This window comes from Ahaetulla prasina, chromosome 2 (genome assembly GCF_028640845.1).
Source record: "Ahaetulla prasina isolate Xishuangbanna chromosome 2, ASM2864084v1, whole genome shotgun sequence".
NCBI classification, from domain to species: domain Eukaryota; kingdom Metazoa; phylum Chordata; class Lepidosauria; order Squamata; family Colubridae; genus Ahaetulla; species Ahaetulla prasina.
This window is the reverse complement of record NC_080540.1, coordinates 97,236,010-97,254,052: the sequence shown is the minus strand read 5'-3', so window position 1 is coordinate 97,254,052 and position 18,043 is coordinate 97,236,010. Positions and strand designations below refer to the sequence as shown.

The following is an 18,043-nucleotide window of genomic DNA, read 5'->3' as shown; positions in this document are numbered from 1 at the left end:
GTGGTAGGATTCAGCCAGTTCATACCACTTCGGGAGAACCGGTTGTTAACTTTCTGAGCAGTTTGGTGAGCTGGTTGTTGGAAGAAATCATTAGGGTAGAGAACTGGTTGTTAAATTTCTTGGATCCCACCACTGAGGAGACCCTATACCAGTGGTGGCTAACCTTTTTGCCATCGTGCGCCAAAAGCAGGGGGAGTGTGTGTGGGGGGGGGGGTCAGGTGCATGCGTGCCCACACCCATAATTCTATGCCCCCTGCACATGTGCGTGCGACCGCCCCCACCGCTTTTGGCACGTGATGGCAAGGTGGGCCCAGTAGGTCCGTTTATTGCTTTTCCCAGGCTCCAGAATCTCTCTAGGAGCCTGGGGAGGGCAAAAACGGCCTTCCCCACCACCCCAGAAGCCCTCCTGAGGCTGGAAACAGCCTGTTTCCTACTTACAGTGTGCCCAGAAGCCCAAAAATCAGCATGCGCCGGTGTGCACATGTGTGCTGGGGCTGAACTTGCATGCCCACTGATATGGCTCCACGTGCCACCTGTGGCAAATGTGGCATCACAGCCCTAAACAATTTCAGACAAATGGCTGTTTTTCCCTCCTTTTTTTTTACAAACCATAGACAAAAAAAGGGGGGGGGAGGATAAGTACTCTACCAAGTGGGTCCTATATGGTTAATTAGAAGATAGCATAATACGCTTTGGCTTCTTTAATTTTAAACAAAATTAAAAGAACAGAATGCTAAAAATGAAAAAAAAAATCATATCCATTTATACAAATGGTTTTGGAGTCCACATAGCCTTCACTGACTTTCTTTAAAAATAAAAATGATGAGCTACTGTACTCCACTGTTTCATTTGCACAATTGTCCAATTAAAAATATAAAGCTAAGGAAGATGGCTGGAGGCTATAGGTTATATTACAAGGACAACATCATCAATCTTAAACTGGTATTTTGTTAAACTAGCCATTCCTGAAGCCATACTGTGAATTGGCAGGCCTCTTATGATCACAATTTGAGTAAATCTAACTTGTTTACAAAATATTAGTGGTTTCTCCCTCACAAAGAAATGGAGGCACAACTGCTTCATGATAAAGCAATTCAGTCAGATCATGTTCCAGATCCACAGATATCAAACTTATCCTGCTGAATTCTACAAATTCTATGAATTAAAATGATCATAACAATATGTTGTTATTTTTTTATATTTGTCAAGACTGTAATAGGTAATATATATATATAAGTATAAGCATGAATTAAATACATAAAATAGATATGAATACAGGAAACATTAGGACAGGGGCGATAGACACGCTGGTGCTCTTATGGACGCCCCTTACAAACCTCTTAGGAATGGGGTGCGGTCAACAGTAGACAGTCTTAGGTTAAAATTTGGGGGGTTTGGGGATGAAACCACAGAGTCAGATAATACATTCCAGGCATTGACCACTCTGTTGCTGAAGTCGTATTTTCTGCAATTGAATTTGGAGCAGTTCACTTTAAGTTTGTATTCTTTGTGTGCTCGTATATTGTTGTGGTTGAAGCTGAAGTAGTCATGTTTATTATGCATGATTTTTCAGAGATTCAATGTGGGGAGAATTGATCACTCTCAAGTTGTGGAAAACAAGAACCTTATTCAGGATTACTGAGGAGTATAAGTGTCTCATGTCACCCCTGAAGGAAATCTCAAGGAAATCTCATTAGTATATATATATTGTATGCACAAATGAAAATGTGAATAGATGTATGTATGTATTTATTATTAATAATAATAACATACATATAATATTATTAATATTATACATAATAATAGGTTTGCCAAAGACTGTGTTTGGGAACAACCCATCATTCAGAATGTCATCAATTCTACTATTCTTGTGGTCTCAGAATGCTCTGCAGGTATCAGTGTGTTCCCTCAATCATGTCAGTAAGTAAAAAAAAACCTAACATAACTACAATTATTATTTTTTAATGTGAAATTTCTTCCCTGCATGGACGCAGTATTATGCAGTAGAGGGTCAATACCTGGATACGGAATAATGTTTTTAATTTACAAAAAAATTCTACATTTGATTCCAATTATACATTAAGAGAAATGGTAGGACCAATTTGACAGTGTGAGCTCTGCTTTACTGAATGTGTTTGGGCAAGCTAGCCAGCGATTAAGAATGTTTAATTTAAATTCTTGGACTATGCAGAAGTTGAAACTTGATGGATTCTCTCAACACTGATTCTATTATTCTAAGAGGTTTATGGTAAAATTCAAATTTTTTAAAAAAAAATTCAGTTTCTTTGGAGCAAAAGAGTTTTATTTGGAATTTTATCATATACAGATGTCAGCACATCAAGAACAAAGAGAACCTGGTTTGATAAAATCAATATCTTTTTCTAAGCATGGCATATCATTTTCAATAAAAGAAATATTTATGACTGCATGCGGTGTAGATTTATGAACAAAGTGGATCGATTCATTGTTCTAATCCATTTAAGCTACTCAATTATCAGATGAAACAAAGACTGTGGTTTTGCTTCTGTCTTCAAATTTTTAGCATGGCTTCAAGGATACATGTTCGGAAGTATTTTAGAAAAGAATTCATTCAATGTTAGAGCCAATATTGGAAGAAAGAATGTTTCCTTTCTTTCTCACCATTTTTTAAAAAAATGTTCCCACTTTAATTTCCTATCACCAACCCCATAAAGTTGCAGGGAATTAAGTATGTTAGCTTTTGGACCGTTAGTGTTTTAGAATTTTAATTAGTGTGTATTAGGGGAGTATCACAGTAGCACACATCATTTCTAATGGCATTACCATACAACAGATGCTGACAGCAAGGCCTCCTGTAGTAGACATCAAGGCCAATTAGAGTTATCAGGGTCAGGTGGCACCCTATATCTCCTCAGACTCTATCCAGAAAACAGATGACACTTTATCAACATTACAAACACTTGTTAAAATCGGCATGTGTTCATTTTAGACATTCAACATATGCAGCATATGTTAATAAATCCATATTTGTAGCTATGTTTTCCTTTGATCATTTCTTGACTGACTGGCTTTAAAAAAATCATCATCTGACATCGATTTCTTGAATGATGTCTGCAAGCAAAATAAGGATGAATGAATAATTATGCCCGAAGACCCTGAGCCATATCTAGCAGCTTCGCTGACAAATGGAGGTTAGAAAACCACTGCTATTTGCAGAGATTGAGAAACTGACTACAATTATTCAGCCATGTGTTGTTTGTATGTATGTTTGTTTGTTTTTTAAGGAGTAGATCATCCTTTAGAATTCCAAATACCCTGCATTGACATCAGCAAAGAAAGCCAGTAACTTTTTTTTTGCAGATTCACAATAAATGTGCAAAGTGGACATTAAAAATGTTAATAAGCCAACTGAATGGGTGCTTTGATAAGTCACCATTGGTATAGCATGTTTTGCTTACTCTGTCTTGCAAAGCACTATGGAAAAGGAAGCTAAAATATGAAATTTAGCAGAAAATATTAACTTATCCGATAGGAAGTAATTTGAATATTTTAAAGATTCCTATCTATTTTCAATATTTTATAGATTTCCTTTTTTAAAAAATAATGAAGATGCTAGAGTTTAAGAAATAGCCTGCTAGAGAATGGCACCAACTTCATCTGTGAGAACCAGTCCTATCATTAGGCAGGTTTATTATGCAGACTCACTAGGCAGCAACTATTAAAGAATGGAAAGCAGATAAGACATCCTATGCCTCCAAGGTAGCCTGTAACATCCAGATGCAATGAAGAATGCTAGACTTAAAATTAAACCAGTGCATTCCCTCTATTGAAGGTGAGATTGTTTTTTGGGTTTTTTCCCTGAAGCAATAAAATGTCTTGGATGGCCACCAAACTAGAATCAGATACACCACAAAGAGGAAGTGAAACCCTGTGGTTCAGTTTTATACAACCATGGGACTCTGAAGAACATTAATGACTAGTCTAAAATTGAAACAGGATTATTTCACTAGTTGAAAAATAGGGCAAAATCAGAACATAAGTCAAGCACCCATTAAAGGCAGAATAATAATGAATAATCCTGCAGAACAGCTAAACAGGGTATAGGAAAATAATAAGGGCAAAACTGCTCCAAAAAGAGAAATCACTTGAATTAACAATGGGAGGGAACAGCAGCACGTACTGCTGAGTCAAGAGCTTAGTGTCACTAGATTTTGTGACAACCAAGAGGAACACAAAAGGTAATACTAATTAGTTTGGATAATGTGACCATCTGCCACTCTTGAAAAAAGCTAAAATATATTTAAGTATATCTAAGTGGTATGTTGCAGTTATCTAACATTTCAGTAAACTCTGAACAGTATCTACCTTGGTTTTTCATATAATTTACATTGAGCAAGTAGCATAGAGGCCATCCACACTGATTCCTAATTAGTTATATCACTTCTTGGGCAACGATACAGAAAATAATGGTTCAAAAAAAGAGGAGTCTGCCCTGATTCCACAAGCAAAATCTTGGGGTGGAATATTTTTTTTTAATTGAGGTCTAAGCCATGTTTTGCTCTCCCTGTTCTAAACATCACTGATTCCTCCTCAGCGAAGGATAGATTCAGTTCATATCTTTCCTTTCAGAACCTATAGAGAGAGGGTGAGCCAAACAATTGGAATAAAAAAAAATAGAAAACCACTATAAAAAATAGTGCTGGAAAAAAGAAATAAAAAAGACAATTCAGAAGAAGGGGCCATTCATCTTATCTGCTTTAGGTTCGTTAAGAGTCTCCTCTCCCCAAGTCCTGTCATGCACTTGGAACATATCTATGTCATATTCAGCACATGTATCTATTCTCCTTTTATTCTATCAATTCAACTCCGTCAGTTAGGGATTATCAGACAAACCAAGACTTTAAATCACTATCTTTTTCTGCCACAATATACCTCCCGCCTTTACTTGCCAATGCACCCATGAACAGACATTTGCCAAATGGTTTTCATGTCTTAGTAAACATTACAGAAAGATATTGGCCATGAAAAACAAGTTCCAAGAATAATATCGGCACCAGGAGAAAAGCTGTGTAGAACTTCCAGTTTAATTCCAGCTGACTGCAGAGCAGCACTCTCCCAAATAAGTCCTAATATAGGAGTGACCTTCACAACTTAATCTCCTTTTTGTTACTGTTCCCAAAATCTCCTGAAGTTCAACACAAAACAAATCTGTTACTTTCACATGAAACTTGTGTTCTCATGTAAAGGTCATGTTTTCTTTAACCCTAATGTGTTTACACTAAGCTACCCTGATGTTGGGATAGATTGAAGGCAAAAGGAGAAGAGGACAACAGAGGATGAAATGGTTAGATAATGTAATTGATGACAGTGGGCATGAGTCTGGCAGACTCTGGGACACAGTGGAGGCCAGAGGGCTTGGCATACTATGGTCTATGGGGTTGCAAAGAGTTGGACATGATTTAGGGACTGAACAACAAGTCATGGTTTATATACAAACGTAACTTGTTTTGTGACCACTAAACCAAGAATGTTCCACATTTTAATTTAGCATGAGGTACAAAACAATATAAAAATGAAGTAATCCTCAACTTACGACCACAATTGACCCCATAATTTCTGTTGCTAACTGAGACAGTTAAGTGAATTTTGCCCATTTTATGCCTTTCTTGCCACATTTGTTCAGTGAATCACTGCCGTTGTTAAATTAATAATATTGTTCTTAAGTGAATTTGGCTTCCCCATTGACTTTGCTTGTGAGAAGTCGCAAAAGGTGATCACATGACCCTGGGACACTGCAACAATCAGAAATATGAGTCAGTTGTCAAGCATTCAAATTTTAATCAGAGGACCATGGGAATGCGGCAGTGGTAAATGTAAAAAATGGTCATAAATCACTTTTTTCAGTGCAGTTGTAACTTTGAATAGCCACTAAACAAATTGTTTTAAGTCAAGGACTACCTGTATTTATTTATATTGCTTTGCAGTTGTTGTTAAGTGCAGCATATTTTAGATAGGATATTGCCATAGGAAGAGTTGAGGGGCAGACAAGTGACCCAAGTCTACTAATATAACATATATCTCCTGATCTTTTTAGCAAATTCCCTGGGATATTATCTGTGATCAGCCATATATTTACCAATCTTGACTTCAGTGCCACTGCTTGTAAATCTTCAAACACTTTCTGATTACAGAGAGGCAAAGTTCAGACTGGCACTGAAGAATTTCTTTACATCTACTGTTTATGTTGCTGTCTACAATTCAGAAATGCTTACTTTGACAGATTGTATTGGGAAAAAGTGATTGATGAAAGTAAACACAATGTAGCAAAATATGACTTACAACTGCAAATGCTGAGAATGGGGGTGGGTAAAAATTGGTTCCTTGCTAGTATTTATCATTAAAATTCAGTGCTGAAAGAAAGCATTATTTATAGCTATCTACTCTAAAATTATTGCTGCTCACAATCTGTGTTTTCATTTCTCTGGAAGTTGTTGTTAAATAAAAAAAACCTGTTAATTCTTTGGATCCTGGGGTTCCTTTACAAAGAACTTAGAACCAAAGAAACATAGTCAGCCACTATAGTTAGTCATCTGCAGTCACTGCTGATTTTAAATCATTTTATTCTGATTCTTAGTTGTTTTTTCAAGTAATGCTTTACACTGCTTTAGGTTTTTTATATTTTCCAATAAAAAAATAGTCTGAAATAGCAGACTATTGTTTGTGGGAGCTGTTGGTCTCTCCAATTATTATGGCTCATATATTACATGAGTGGATAAGCATTTTATAGTACATATAAAATAGGTCTGAAGGCTTCTTTCACAACATCATGTTCTTTCACTATAAATTGTTGAGGCAGTATTGCTCATACTTTACATAAAGTGAATGGAAGTGGGAGAAAACCAAGAGCACAGCACAGCATGCATAATATCAGTGCTTTCAAGAATTGGTAAGAAACTTTTTTTTTTTGTAAACATCCATGTCAAAACAATAATTTTAATTTTTCAATAAACAACTGACAGAAATATATGAAGGATGATCCTAGAGACATGAAAGGGTACTTCTCACAATACTTTCAAGCCTCTAATATGGCTGTATCATGATTGTACTTTCAAATTGCCTGTATTTCTGTCTTTGGAGATTCGGAGTCATCCAGGTCATGGTTGTACCAAAGGTGCTTTTTCAAGAGGCAACTAGACTTTCTGGTTTTTTTTGTTTGTTTTGGTTTTTTTGAGGACATTTCAGAGCTGAAGAAGCTTCTTGGATGAGAAGCAAAATGTCTTCAAAGAAGAAAAAACAGAAAATCCAGTTGCCTCTTGAAAAAGCACCTTTAGGATGCCTATATTTCTGCTACTTAGTCAAGAATCTTAGTCAAGAATATAATTGAATAATTATATTATTCAATACTAAAGGCATGAACTCATAACTACATGTATGATTTCAGACTTTCAGTAATGAGAGTATCAGATTAAAAATGTTCTTATTAATTAATAATTTGTATGTGTGAATGTTCACATGCGAATATGTATTGTTGAATTAATATTGACTCCTGGAGACTGCCTGGATAAATCTGCAGTTTTCCTGGCAAGATTTTCAATAGGAAAAATTGTTTCCTATTGTCTGCCTCCTAGGGCAAGCTAAGGTTACCCAGCTGACTTTGTGTCTAAGGTAGAACTAGAATTCTAACCAAATGTTTTAACTGTTACATCAAACTGGCTCTCCGTTATTGCGTATTCATTTTTATCCTGCACAGCAAAGCATTCTAAGAGGAGGCTGGAAAATTCCTTTGAAATTAATCAACAATAATAGCTTTTTATTTTTCACTTCTTTGCTAGTATGTCTCACAAGAACTGGCAAATAATGGGTTTTTATTTTCATGATGGAACCTTTCAATTATAAGGAATGTTGTACTGTGCAGTTTAATTCAAAATGCTATGCAAACAAAACTGGAGATAGTAGTAATCTATTTAATAAAGAACTTAGATAGATTAGGCAGTTCAGGAATGCCAGGAGATCAATCGTAAAACATAATTGTATCAGTCATTGTTCAATGCTAGTTTTCTAAGAAAGGGATTTAATGAAATGGGTAGTTGTGTAGCGTAAAGCAAGAGGTGTGGACTGAGGTATCAAAACCTGCCTATAACTGTAGTGTATATTATTTTTTAAGTTACCTTTCTGGCCTATTTATGAACCTCGACTTTGTAAGTATAGACATGAACTACTCCATACTCTCAAAAAAGTAGAAACTAAGCCCATTGGGCCCTACGAGAAACTTCTAATATGAAATAATTGTGTTCTGTGAGATTAAAGTATGGGATATCCTCTGTATGAATGTGGAGAAAAACAATCCATCTTACATATGCTGTGGTGCTTATGATGTTCTTCAACATGTATGGAGGAAGACCTCATGCTGGCAAAAGAAAATGATGATGTGGCCCACTGCTGGGTGAATGTCATTTAGTTTTATCCTATTTATTTTACATACTTTTTACATGTGCTATATATCTATTTTTCAGTGTTGAATATTACATGTATATAATTTGAAGGTGCTTCTGACACAAATAAAAACAGAATGGGATATCCTGACCCTGAGAACCAAGTGTTGCTAAAAACAGACATATTATTCAACCTGTAACCTGAGAAGACCATCTGTTAAACACAACTGAAAAGTTAACCTTAAATTCTCTGCTGATTTTAGAATAGAATAGAATAACAAGAGTTGGAAGGGACTTTGAAGGCCTTCTAGTCCAACCTCCTGCCTAGGCAGGAAACCCTACACCACTTCAGACAAATGGTTATCCAACATCTTCTTAAAAATTTCCAGTGTTGGAGCATTCACAACTTTTGCAGGCAAGTCACTGATTAATTGTTCTGTCAGGAAATTTCTCCTTAGTTCTAAGTTGCTTCTCTCCTTGATTAGTTTCCACCAATTGCTTCTTGTTCTACCCTCAGGTGCTTTGGAAAATAGTTTGACTCCCCTTTGTGGCAACCCCTGAGATATTGGAACACTGCTATCATGTGTCTCCTAGTCCTTCTTTTTATTAAACTAGACATACCCAGTTCCTGCAACCGTTCTTCATATGTTTTAGCCTCCAGTCCCCTAATCATCTTTGTTGCTGTTCTCTGCACTCTTTCTAGAGTCTCAACATCTTTTTTACATCGTGGTAACCAAAACTGAATACAGTATTCCAAGTGTGGCCTTACCAAGGCATTATAAAGTGGTATTAACACTTCATGTGATCTTGATTCTATCCCTGTTTATGTAGCCCAGAACTATGTTGGCTTTTTTTGGCAGCTGCTGCACACTGCTGGTTCATACCTAAATGGTTGTCCACTAGGATTCCAAGATCCCTCTCACAGTAACTCTCAAGTTACTACTATTGAGCAAGGTACCACGTATACTGTACCTATGCATTTTGTTTTACTTGCCTAAATGTAGAATCTTACTTTTTTCATTGTTGAATTTCAATTTGTTAGATAGTGCCCAATGTTCAAGTCTGTCAAGATCCTTCTGTATCTTGAGCCTATCTTCTGAAGTGTTGGCTAGTCCTGCCAACTTGGTGTCATCTGCAAATTTGATGAGTTCCCCATCTATCCCCTCGTCCAAGTCATTGATGAAGATGTTGAAGAGTACTGGGCCTAAACAGAGCCTTGTTTTCAACCAGCCTCTGACAATTGCCAATTAATATTAAAAGACTATACTTTTGTACAAAGGAAATTCAAAATACTGTTTCTCCCCTAAGCCCATAACAGACTGCAACCCCACAATTTGCAACCTTTTGCTCGTAGGAGAAGAAAAGCATATTGAATAGATAAAAAGTGGGGGGGTGGCTTCTGTTCTTCAGCATTTCAAGACTCTTTCCACATTCTTAGCCAGCCATCAATCAAAACCCAATCACACAACAGTCTTGACATTTTGCCAATAACGTTTTGGCTTTAACTCAAGAGGCAGTTGACAGAAAGAATCAGAGCAGAGGCTACACTACACTAGTTTCACTTGCTTCCTTCACTCCAAAGTTAAAATAAGTGAAGCAAATGGTTAAAATGAAGTTTGGCTAAGACTGAAATATGAAGTCTGTTCTTATATCTCAACTACACAATTAAGCTAGTGGCTAAGTTGATCAAAAGTTCGGCAGTTCAGCGGTTCGAATCCCTAGTGCCGCGTAATGGGGTGAGCTCCCATTACTTGTCCCAGCTTCTGTCAACCTAGCAGTTCGAAAGCAGGTAAAAAATGCAAGTAGAAAAATAGGGACCACCTTTGGTGGGAAGGTAACAGCGTTCCATGCACCTTTGGCCTTTAGTCATGACCATGGAGATGGTATTTGGACAGCTCTGGCTCTTCAGCTTTGAAACGGAGATGAGCACTGCCCCTTAGAGTCAGGAACAACTGGCACATATGTGCAAGGGGAACCTTTACCTTTACTAGTCATTTACACTAGTCCAGCCTTTCTATCCAAATGTGCTGTAACTATGATGTAAGAAATTTTATCCCCAACTGCCAGGTTTGGGAAGGCTACGCTAAACAAAGATGGATTATTTATTTATTATTAAGAATTTATATGATTATCAATAATGATGCTCACTGCTAAATAAATTACACTTATATTAATATAGCAGCTCATCAAACAGGATACTTTAAAGAAATATTGCAATATTGTAAAGAAATACCTCTATAAATTTCTTCTTTAAAGAAACATTTATCAATCACACACCACTGTATACAGTTTTTGAGCTACACTTTGAAAATAGTGTCTTTTTATCAGTAGATAAAATACCTAGTACTATTATGTCGGTCTTCAAGAGACTCTAAAATACTTTTATATGCCACAACAAAGTTCTAAATTTACTGCATACTACAAAGGCATGCCAAGAAATCAAACATCAGGGGAACACTTTCATTTCAACATTTTTTTTTAAAAAAATACATTGTCTAACAAATTGAAAACCCAAATAACTCATTTTAGTCTTTAACAACAAATTAAGTTTACTCACATTGAAGAACTATTTACCTAAACTTAATAATAAAAAAGAATTTGTATTTGCTTACCTTTTCTTGTGACTTCAGCCCTTCTTGATTCCTATAAGGAAAATAATATAAATATGTATTTTATTATATATTTTGCTTAAAAAAATGGGCAATTTTTGATGATCATTTCAAAATTCATTTGTAATTAAAGTTTATAATTCATACATATTAATATTACTTATATGATTTGATTTAGATAGTTGCCCATCTCGTTAAAATGACTGGACAGTAGACACAGTTAAAAATAACACAGTTAAAAATAAATAGAGTTAAGAAAATGAAAATAGATACACAACAGAAAGAAAGAAAAGAAGAAGAAGAAGAAGAAGAAGAAGGAGAAGGAGAAGGAGAAGGAGAAGGAGAAGAAGAAGAAGAAGAAGAAGAAGAAGAAGAAGAAGAAGAAGAAGAAGAAGAAGAAGAAGAAGAAGAAGAAGAAGAAGAAGAAGAAGAAGAAGAAGAAGAAAAGCAAGGATAACCATCAGCAATAAATTAACAACATTTCACAAGCTCATCTAAGCTCTTATCTCCCATATCTAGGAGAAAAATCAGATAGGTGCTGTCTGATCTAACAATTAGATAGATGCTATCTGATCTCAGTGGAAATAGTGATTCAGAGGGCAAGTACAACAATGGAAGACACTCTTCCTGGGTGTCAGGGGTGTCAAACTCGCAGCCCGTGAGCTGGATGCATCACGTGCTGGCCACGCCCACTCCCAGTTTAGCGAAGGGGGAAAAAGTTGCGATACATCACATGACAACAATGTGAGACTGTGAGTTTGACACCCCTGTGCTAGATGATATACCTTAATAAATGGAAGTCAGGGCACACCTCTCCTGACAGTCCTGATGGGGGTGGGTGGAGAAAATCAGAGAAAGGTGATTCTTCAGATATCCTGGCCTCATGTCATATTGGTCATAAACTTGCAAGTTTTTTTATACCTCTTGCTCCTGCTTCATATTTTTTGAAATATTTAGTAATGAGACAATTGTGAGATATTGTGTCTCTATTATTATTATTATTATAATGGAGATATTTTTAGGTATGTATGTAGGTATTTAATTTTTATTTTGCTTTATCTGTCCCCCTGGCTTCTGAGCTTCAAACACTATGAGAGAAACACAAGCTTGGTGGCTTTGCAAGTTATCCTCACTAGGCTATATAAAATTATTGAGGGTGAAATTGACAGATTAGTAAAGTGCCAGGCCCTGGAATCTCCCCCTGCCCCCATTTTTATAGAAATGAGATTTCTCTTGCTGTAAAACCAATGTCAGCTAAGAATGAGATAATATTTTTATTCATTTCAAGTCAGCAGAAGCAAAAGCAATTGTGGGTAACTTTTTGAAGGTTTGGGGATTAAAAATGAAAATAATGTAACAATGCCTTATGTCTGCTTAAGTGTCACATTATTACTTGATTTACAAATTTACTTGACAGCAAACTGGTAGCATTTATATCCATAATTCTCTAATAATTTTAAATTTGGAGTACATACTGGCCTCAACTTGCAAGCGGATTATATCAGAATCAATAAAAATTACAATAATCACATACTTTCACCACAATTAGAATGATGGTGAAAGTATGTGATTATTGTAATTGCTCTCAATTTAATTTTTTTATAGAATCCAGAATAAATCAACATTTTAACATTCTAGAAAGTGTTACAGCTAAGGAGCTGTGCAGAAATTATAACACAGCTGTTCTTTTTATTTTAGTGCTTCATGGGTACAGATATTCAGATAGGTGCTTTGTATCATTTTCCAATGCCATCATTACAGACCTTTTATGTGTTCTGCACATAGTAGGAGACCTATTATTCAAGAGCTTACATGCTTAAATATTTGCTTTACTAAGTGCAGATACGTTGAGACAAATTTTCTATTATATATATATTCAACAGCCTTTATTAATGTTTTAGTTATTATGGTTATATAATTTTTACTGAAACCTAGAATTGTAGGCAGTTTCTACCACTCTCCAACAATACTAATACTGTAAGAACATAGAGGAATACAGGGGTGTCCATATACAAAAAGCAATTGAAGAACTAACTGTATTCACTATAAACACAAAACTTATTTTTACATATTTAACCACCTGATCATTCTCAACCTATACTGTAATTGTCGTTAGCCACTTAGCAATGACAGCTGTTACAAGAACAAAGTGTTAAGGAAAACAGTATAAACTCTGTTAAGCTATTCTAAAATGCCAGTGTTGTCCTCAGAGATTCATAATCCAGCAGTTCTGGATTTTTGCCTAATGCAAAGAAGTGCTAATGTTAGCTAAAACTGATTAATCATACACTTCTCACATATACTATATATCTCTATCAATGTTTTAAAGTAGAGAATAAAATTAAAATGTCAGATGTACCTCATTCCCAAGACTGCTTAGGTTAAAAAAAAAAGGCCACTTCTACTGTTGAAAGTAGATCTTTAGCCCTGTATAATGGCTGTTTAGCTTGTTTTATTGCTTTTCATAATGGCTATTGGGACATGATCTGGGTCAGGGGTCTCCAACCTTGTCAACTTTAAGACTTGTGGACTTCAACTCCCAGAATCCCTCAGCCAGCAAAGCTGGCTGAAGAATTCTGGGAGTTGAAGTCCACAAGTCTTAAAACTGACAAGGTTGGAGACCCCTGATCTGGGTGGCACCACAGCTATCTTTGGTATGATAGACTTAAGGTTAAGACAGATTTTAAAAATCATTTTGTTAGACATGCCATACTGAGCATTTGGAACAGATAAAGCACAACTGTCACTTCCAGGAAACCTTTTTTGAAGAGAAATGAGAGCTATACAAACTTGGTTGAGTTATGCTATTCTATTGATTTTTATTGATAACCTAAGTTAAAACAAGAGATTAATTGGAAAAGGAAATCTTTGTGCTCATTGTTAATGATTTGCTTATACACAATAGGCAGAAAGAGTTAAATTGGACAAAAAGAAGTTTGTTTTCCCAAATAAAAAGAACGGGTTTTTGAAAGGGAGCTACATACTAATGACAAACACTTCATTGCCAAGATATGTAAATTGTTGTTGGAAATGAACCAGGAGTATAAATCTTAATATGATTAAGTGAGCAAAAAACCTTTGGATATATTATGCTTGATCAATGGGAAAATATGTGGATTAATGGACTGAAATTTTCATTATTATTATTTGAAAAAATTCTTATAAAATGATGTTTTTAACTCAAATAAGTGTCAAACAAATGGGTACATGTGAACGTATCATCTTTGGTGGACATGTAAGACTGCCAAGAAATATTGGAATTATATATTTCATTTAACTCAGAAAATATTAAAAATGAATGCAAAATTGAAATCAGAAGCTTTTCTTTTAGATATATTAGCAAAACATGGGAAACAGCTGACTAGTTCCTCAAAATGACTGCATATCAGATTGCTGAAAACATCTCTAAGTGTCCTTTGGAATCTGTCCAGATCTATTAGGCCCTTGTCCAAATCGGTCTTTCCATTCTTTGGAGGGTTTCATGATCAATGAGTGTCATAGCAATCAGAAACAATCTCACAATGGCAAAGATTCACAAGAGTTCATTTAATGATGGTTCAAAGTTACAACAGCACTGAGAAAAGTGGCTTATGGCCTTTTTTTCATACTTATGACTTGCAGCATCCTAGTGATGACATGATAAGATTTCAGACCCTTGACAATTGACTGATATGCATGATGGTTGTAGTGTCCCGGGGTCATGAGATCACTTTTTACAACCTCCTGATAAACAAAGTCAATGGGGAAGCCAGATTCATTTAACAACCTCGCTACTAACTTAACAACTGCAGAGATTTAGTTAACAACCATGGCAAGAAAGGTCATTAAAATGGACCAAAATTCACTTAATAAATGTCTTGTTCAGCAACAGAAATTTTGGGCTCAATTGTAGTTGTAAGTCGAGGACTACCTGTACAGAAGTGAATTAGAATGTATTGCAGATTCTTGCATGCATTTAGCCTACTTTGGAGACAATTATGGATCTCAATCTTTTTACTGAAAAATAAATGCCAGCATGAATGCATGCAGGAACTCTTGCAAACTCTAGCAATCAGTCTTTTCTAAAATGCCTCTTTTTAAAAAAAGGAAAAAGAAAACTTAAGCTTTTGTATAGTACTGAAACCCACCACCATGATAACGAAATGAATTAAAATGTAAAAGTAATTTAGAGGGAAAAGTGGCTATTTCACCAAGGGTATTAAACATGCACACTAGACTAAATGTGTAATGTTAATTCATTTTATTTCTATGAACAGGAGTTCTTATGTTGCTTATATTTATAGTCCTTTCGTACTTTATAAAAAGTATCAGTGAAACAAATTTTTCAGGGAAGAATAATATACCTCTTAGCATTAAAGGGATTTGACATTTCAACTATTTGAATAGATGGCATTTCTCATATATTACATTTTATATAAAATAGTTAAGTATCATCCTATTGTTTATGATTACAGCCCTAGACTATAAACCCAGATTGATGCACAATTTGTCCTAATATTTATTTTAGTTTGCAGTTTTCCCAAATACATACTTTTATATCTATCTCTGGCATACAACCCCTTAAATTACCAAAGTTTAAATCATCTGGATTCCAAGAAGACCAATACATTATGTTTGAAAGAGGAATGGTTTGTAGCAGGAGAGACATTAATGGAGTTTTGTGAAGCGAATTCTTTCTTTGTTGCCAGCACTTGATTCGAGCAACCTAAACAGGGATTCTAAATTTGAACCTCACTTGTTAAACAACACAAGAGGGAAATCAGATATATAAAGAGGAAACAGAAAAAGTACAACAGTCAGTCAGCACATTTCCAAGTGCAGATTGTGGAGCAGACTATTAATTATTAGTATCAAATATAGAAAAGTAAAGAGAGTAGGTGCAGATGACCTGGATAATCAGCATATTAAATCAATGAAAGAAGGCCATTCAGCTTCAGATGAATTTATGTAAAACAGAAAATGAATAGCAATAGGAAGGTTCTGTAAAAACTAAACAAGAAAAATATTGACAGCATTTCAAAAAGGAAAAGATCCAAATTGCTTTCAAAACAGGATATTGTGATAGTCCAGGAAAGAGACATACATACACATCATTGCACTATTCTTTTTCAGAGCAAAAAACATTGCTCTGTTATATAATGAATCAAATAAATTAAAGACAGGGGAGAAGAATCTAATTAAATCTAGTTTATATCTATGCCATTCACTATATATCTCCATATCTTTCTATCCTTGCAAAACATCATTGTTTCCACTACATTCATGCAATGATACTTACCTGTCTTTTTATCCTTTAAAGTTCTCATCTGTTTTGAGGGCTTGTCAATTTCATTCAATCACAGCTTTCACTAGTTTCTCCTGTGGAACCTACACTCCATTTCTCTTGACCCTTTTAATTAGATTCTCATTCATTCTCTCTGAATGACCAAGCCATCTCAGTATACTTATTCCCTACAGGTAGTCCTCAACTTAACCAGTCACTAAACCACCACTCAACCTGATGAAAGCTCCCCCAAGCTACTTATAACCTTTTCTGAAGCTTTTAATTCTAAACTCAATTATACTTATATGTTGAGGGCTACCTGTATTGGTCATTCACTTTTCTAATCAATTCACACATGTTTGACCAATTCATTCTTGACCCTATCACTTGTTTTATCATACAGATTGCTTATGTAGATCATTTCCATTTCAACTTATTGAAAGTTGACAAAGGCAGGTTTACCTTTCACAACGAACCACGCAGAACCATGTTCTTATATTCCAGCCATCCTTTCACCATTCATTCTATACAACAGATTGCTTGCTACTTCCTAATTTTCTAGCAACAGCCACATTTTAAAATGTATCCATCTCTAATTGCTCTCTCTCTCTCTCTCTCTCTCTCTCTCTCCCTTCCTCTTTCTCCTACTCATTTACTCCATTTTCCATTTCAAACACAACTACCTTGGTTTTTGACCTATTGATTTTTCAGATCTATATTCCCATTTGCATCATACAATAAAACACACTGCAAATCATTCAGGCTTTCAGCCAGCAATACTTCATTGTCTGCACATAAAAATATACACATGCTCACATATACCCCAAAACACACATCTACTAACACCACAATCATTCTTTACACAGTTGTCCATAAATACACCAGTAAAGTGGATATCACACATCCTTGTGCTCAGGCTCAGTGTTGAACAATTCACTAAGCATTCCATTTATTCTCACACATGATTTACTTCTATTTGGTATCATTCTTTCCATATTTAATAACCACACACTCTCCGTATTTATGTAAAATATCCCATAATTTAAACCTATCCACTTTATCATATATTTCTTTTTAAACCCATGAATATACAATAAACTTTTCAAACATTTCACAATAACTTTTGTAAGAGTAAAAACATTTGGTCTGCACAGATCCTGCTCAGCATAACATTGAATTGTACATTCTTAACTTGGTTCATTGTCCTCTCTTATACCTTTCCAATCAGAATGCTACCAAATAGTTTCATGGGAACATATAAGAATCTGATTCTTTGAATTCTCTAGCTACCTTTCTCTTTGTATAGGGGAACAATAACAGCATTTTTCTAGTCTTTACACACATTAAGTCACATTTTCATCATTCTTACAGCACTTACTACATCTTTGTTATCAGGTTTTCATAGATATTAATATTTATGACATTCATTTCAATTCCATCCTTTATAGTATCACTATAATTCTTTTTTTCTCCTTCCAATCATTCCTGCAATTTTCTTGAAAGGTTTTTTGTTTCTTCAGAAGTGGTTTGCCATTGCCTTCTTCCTAAAGTTGAGACAAAGTGACTGGCTCAAGATCACCCAGCTGCCTTTGTGCCTAAGCTGAGGACTAGATCTCCTGGTTTCTAGTTTGATGCCTTAACCCCTACACTAACTGGCTCTCATATTTCCCATACAAATCTTCAAAACGTTCCAGCATTCCCTCATTTAATTTTCACCCTAAATAATTTAATTATTTTAAATTGCATTCACTCTGCTTTGA

The 18,043-nt window shown here is 35.4% G+C and overlaps 1 protein-coding gene across 1 annotated transcript in view; it reads right to left on the bottom strand.

Moving 5' to 3' along the window:
- The window catches only part of FSTL4 (follistatin like 4), a 491,346-nt gene that overhangs the window by 458,577 nt on the left and 14,726 nt on the right, over positions 1-18,043 (bottom strand). Inside the window, exon 2 of the mRNA XM_058171598.1 lies at positions 11,024-11,054. Within this exon, the coding sequence (XP_058027581.1) occupies positions 11,024-11,054 (31 nt within the window). The remainder of the gene's footprint in view (positions 1-11,023; positions 11,055-18,043) is intronic.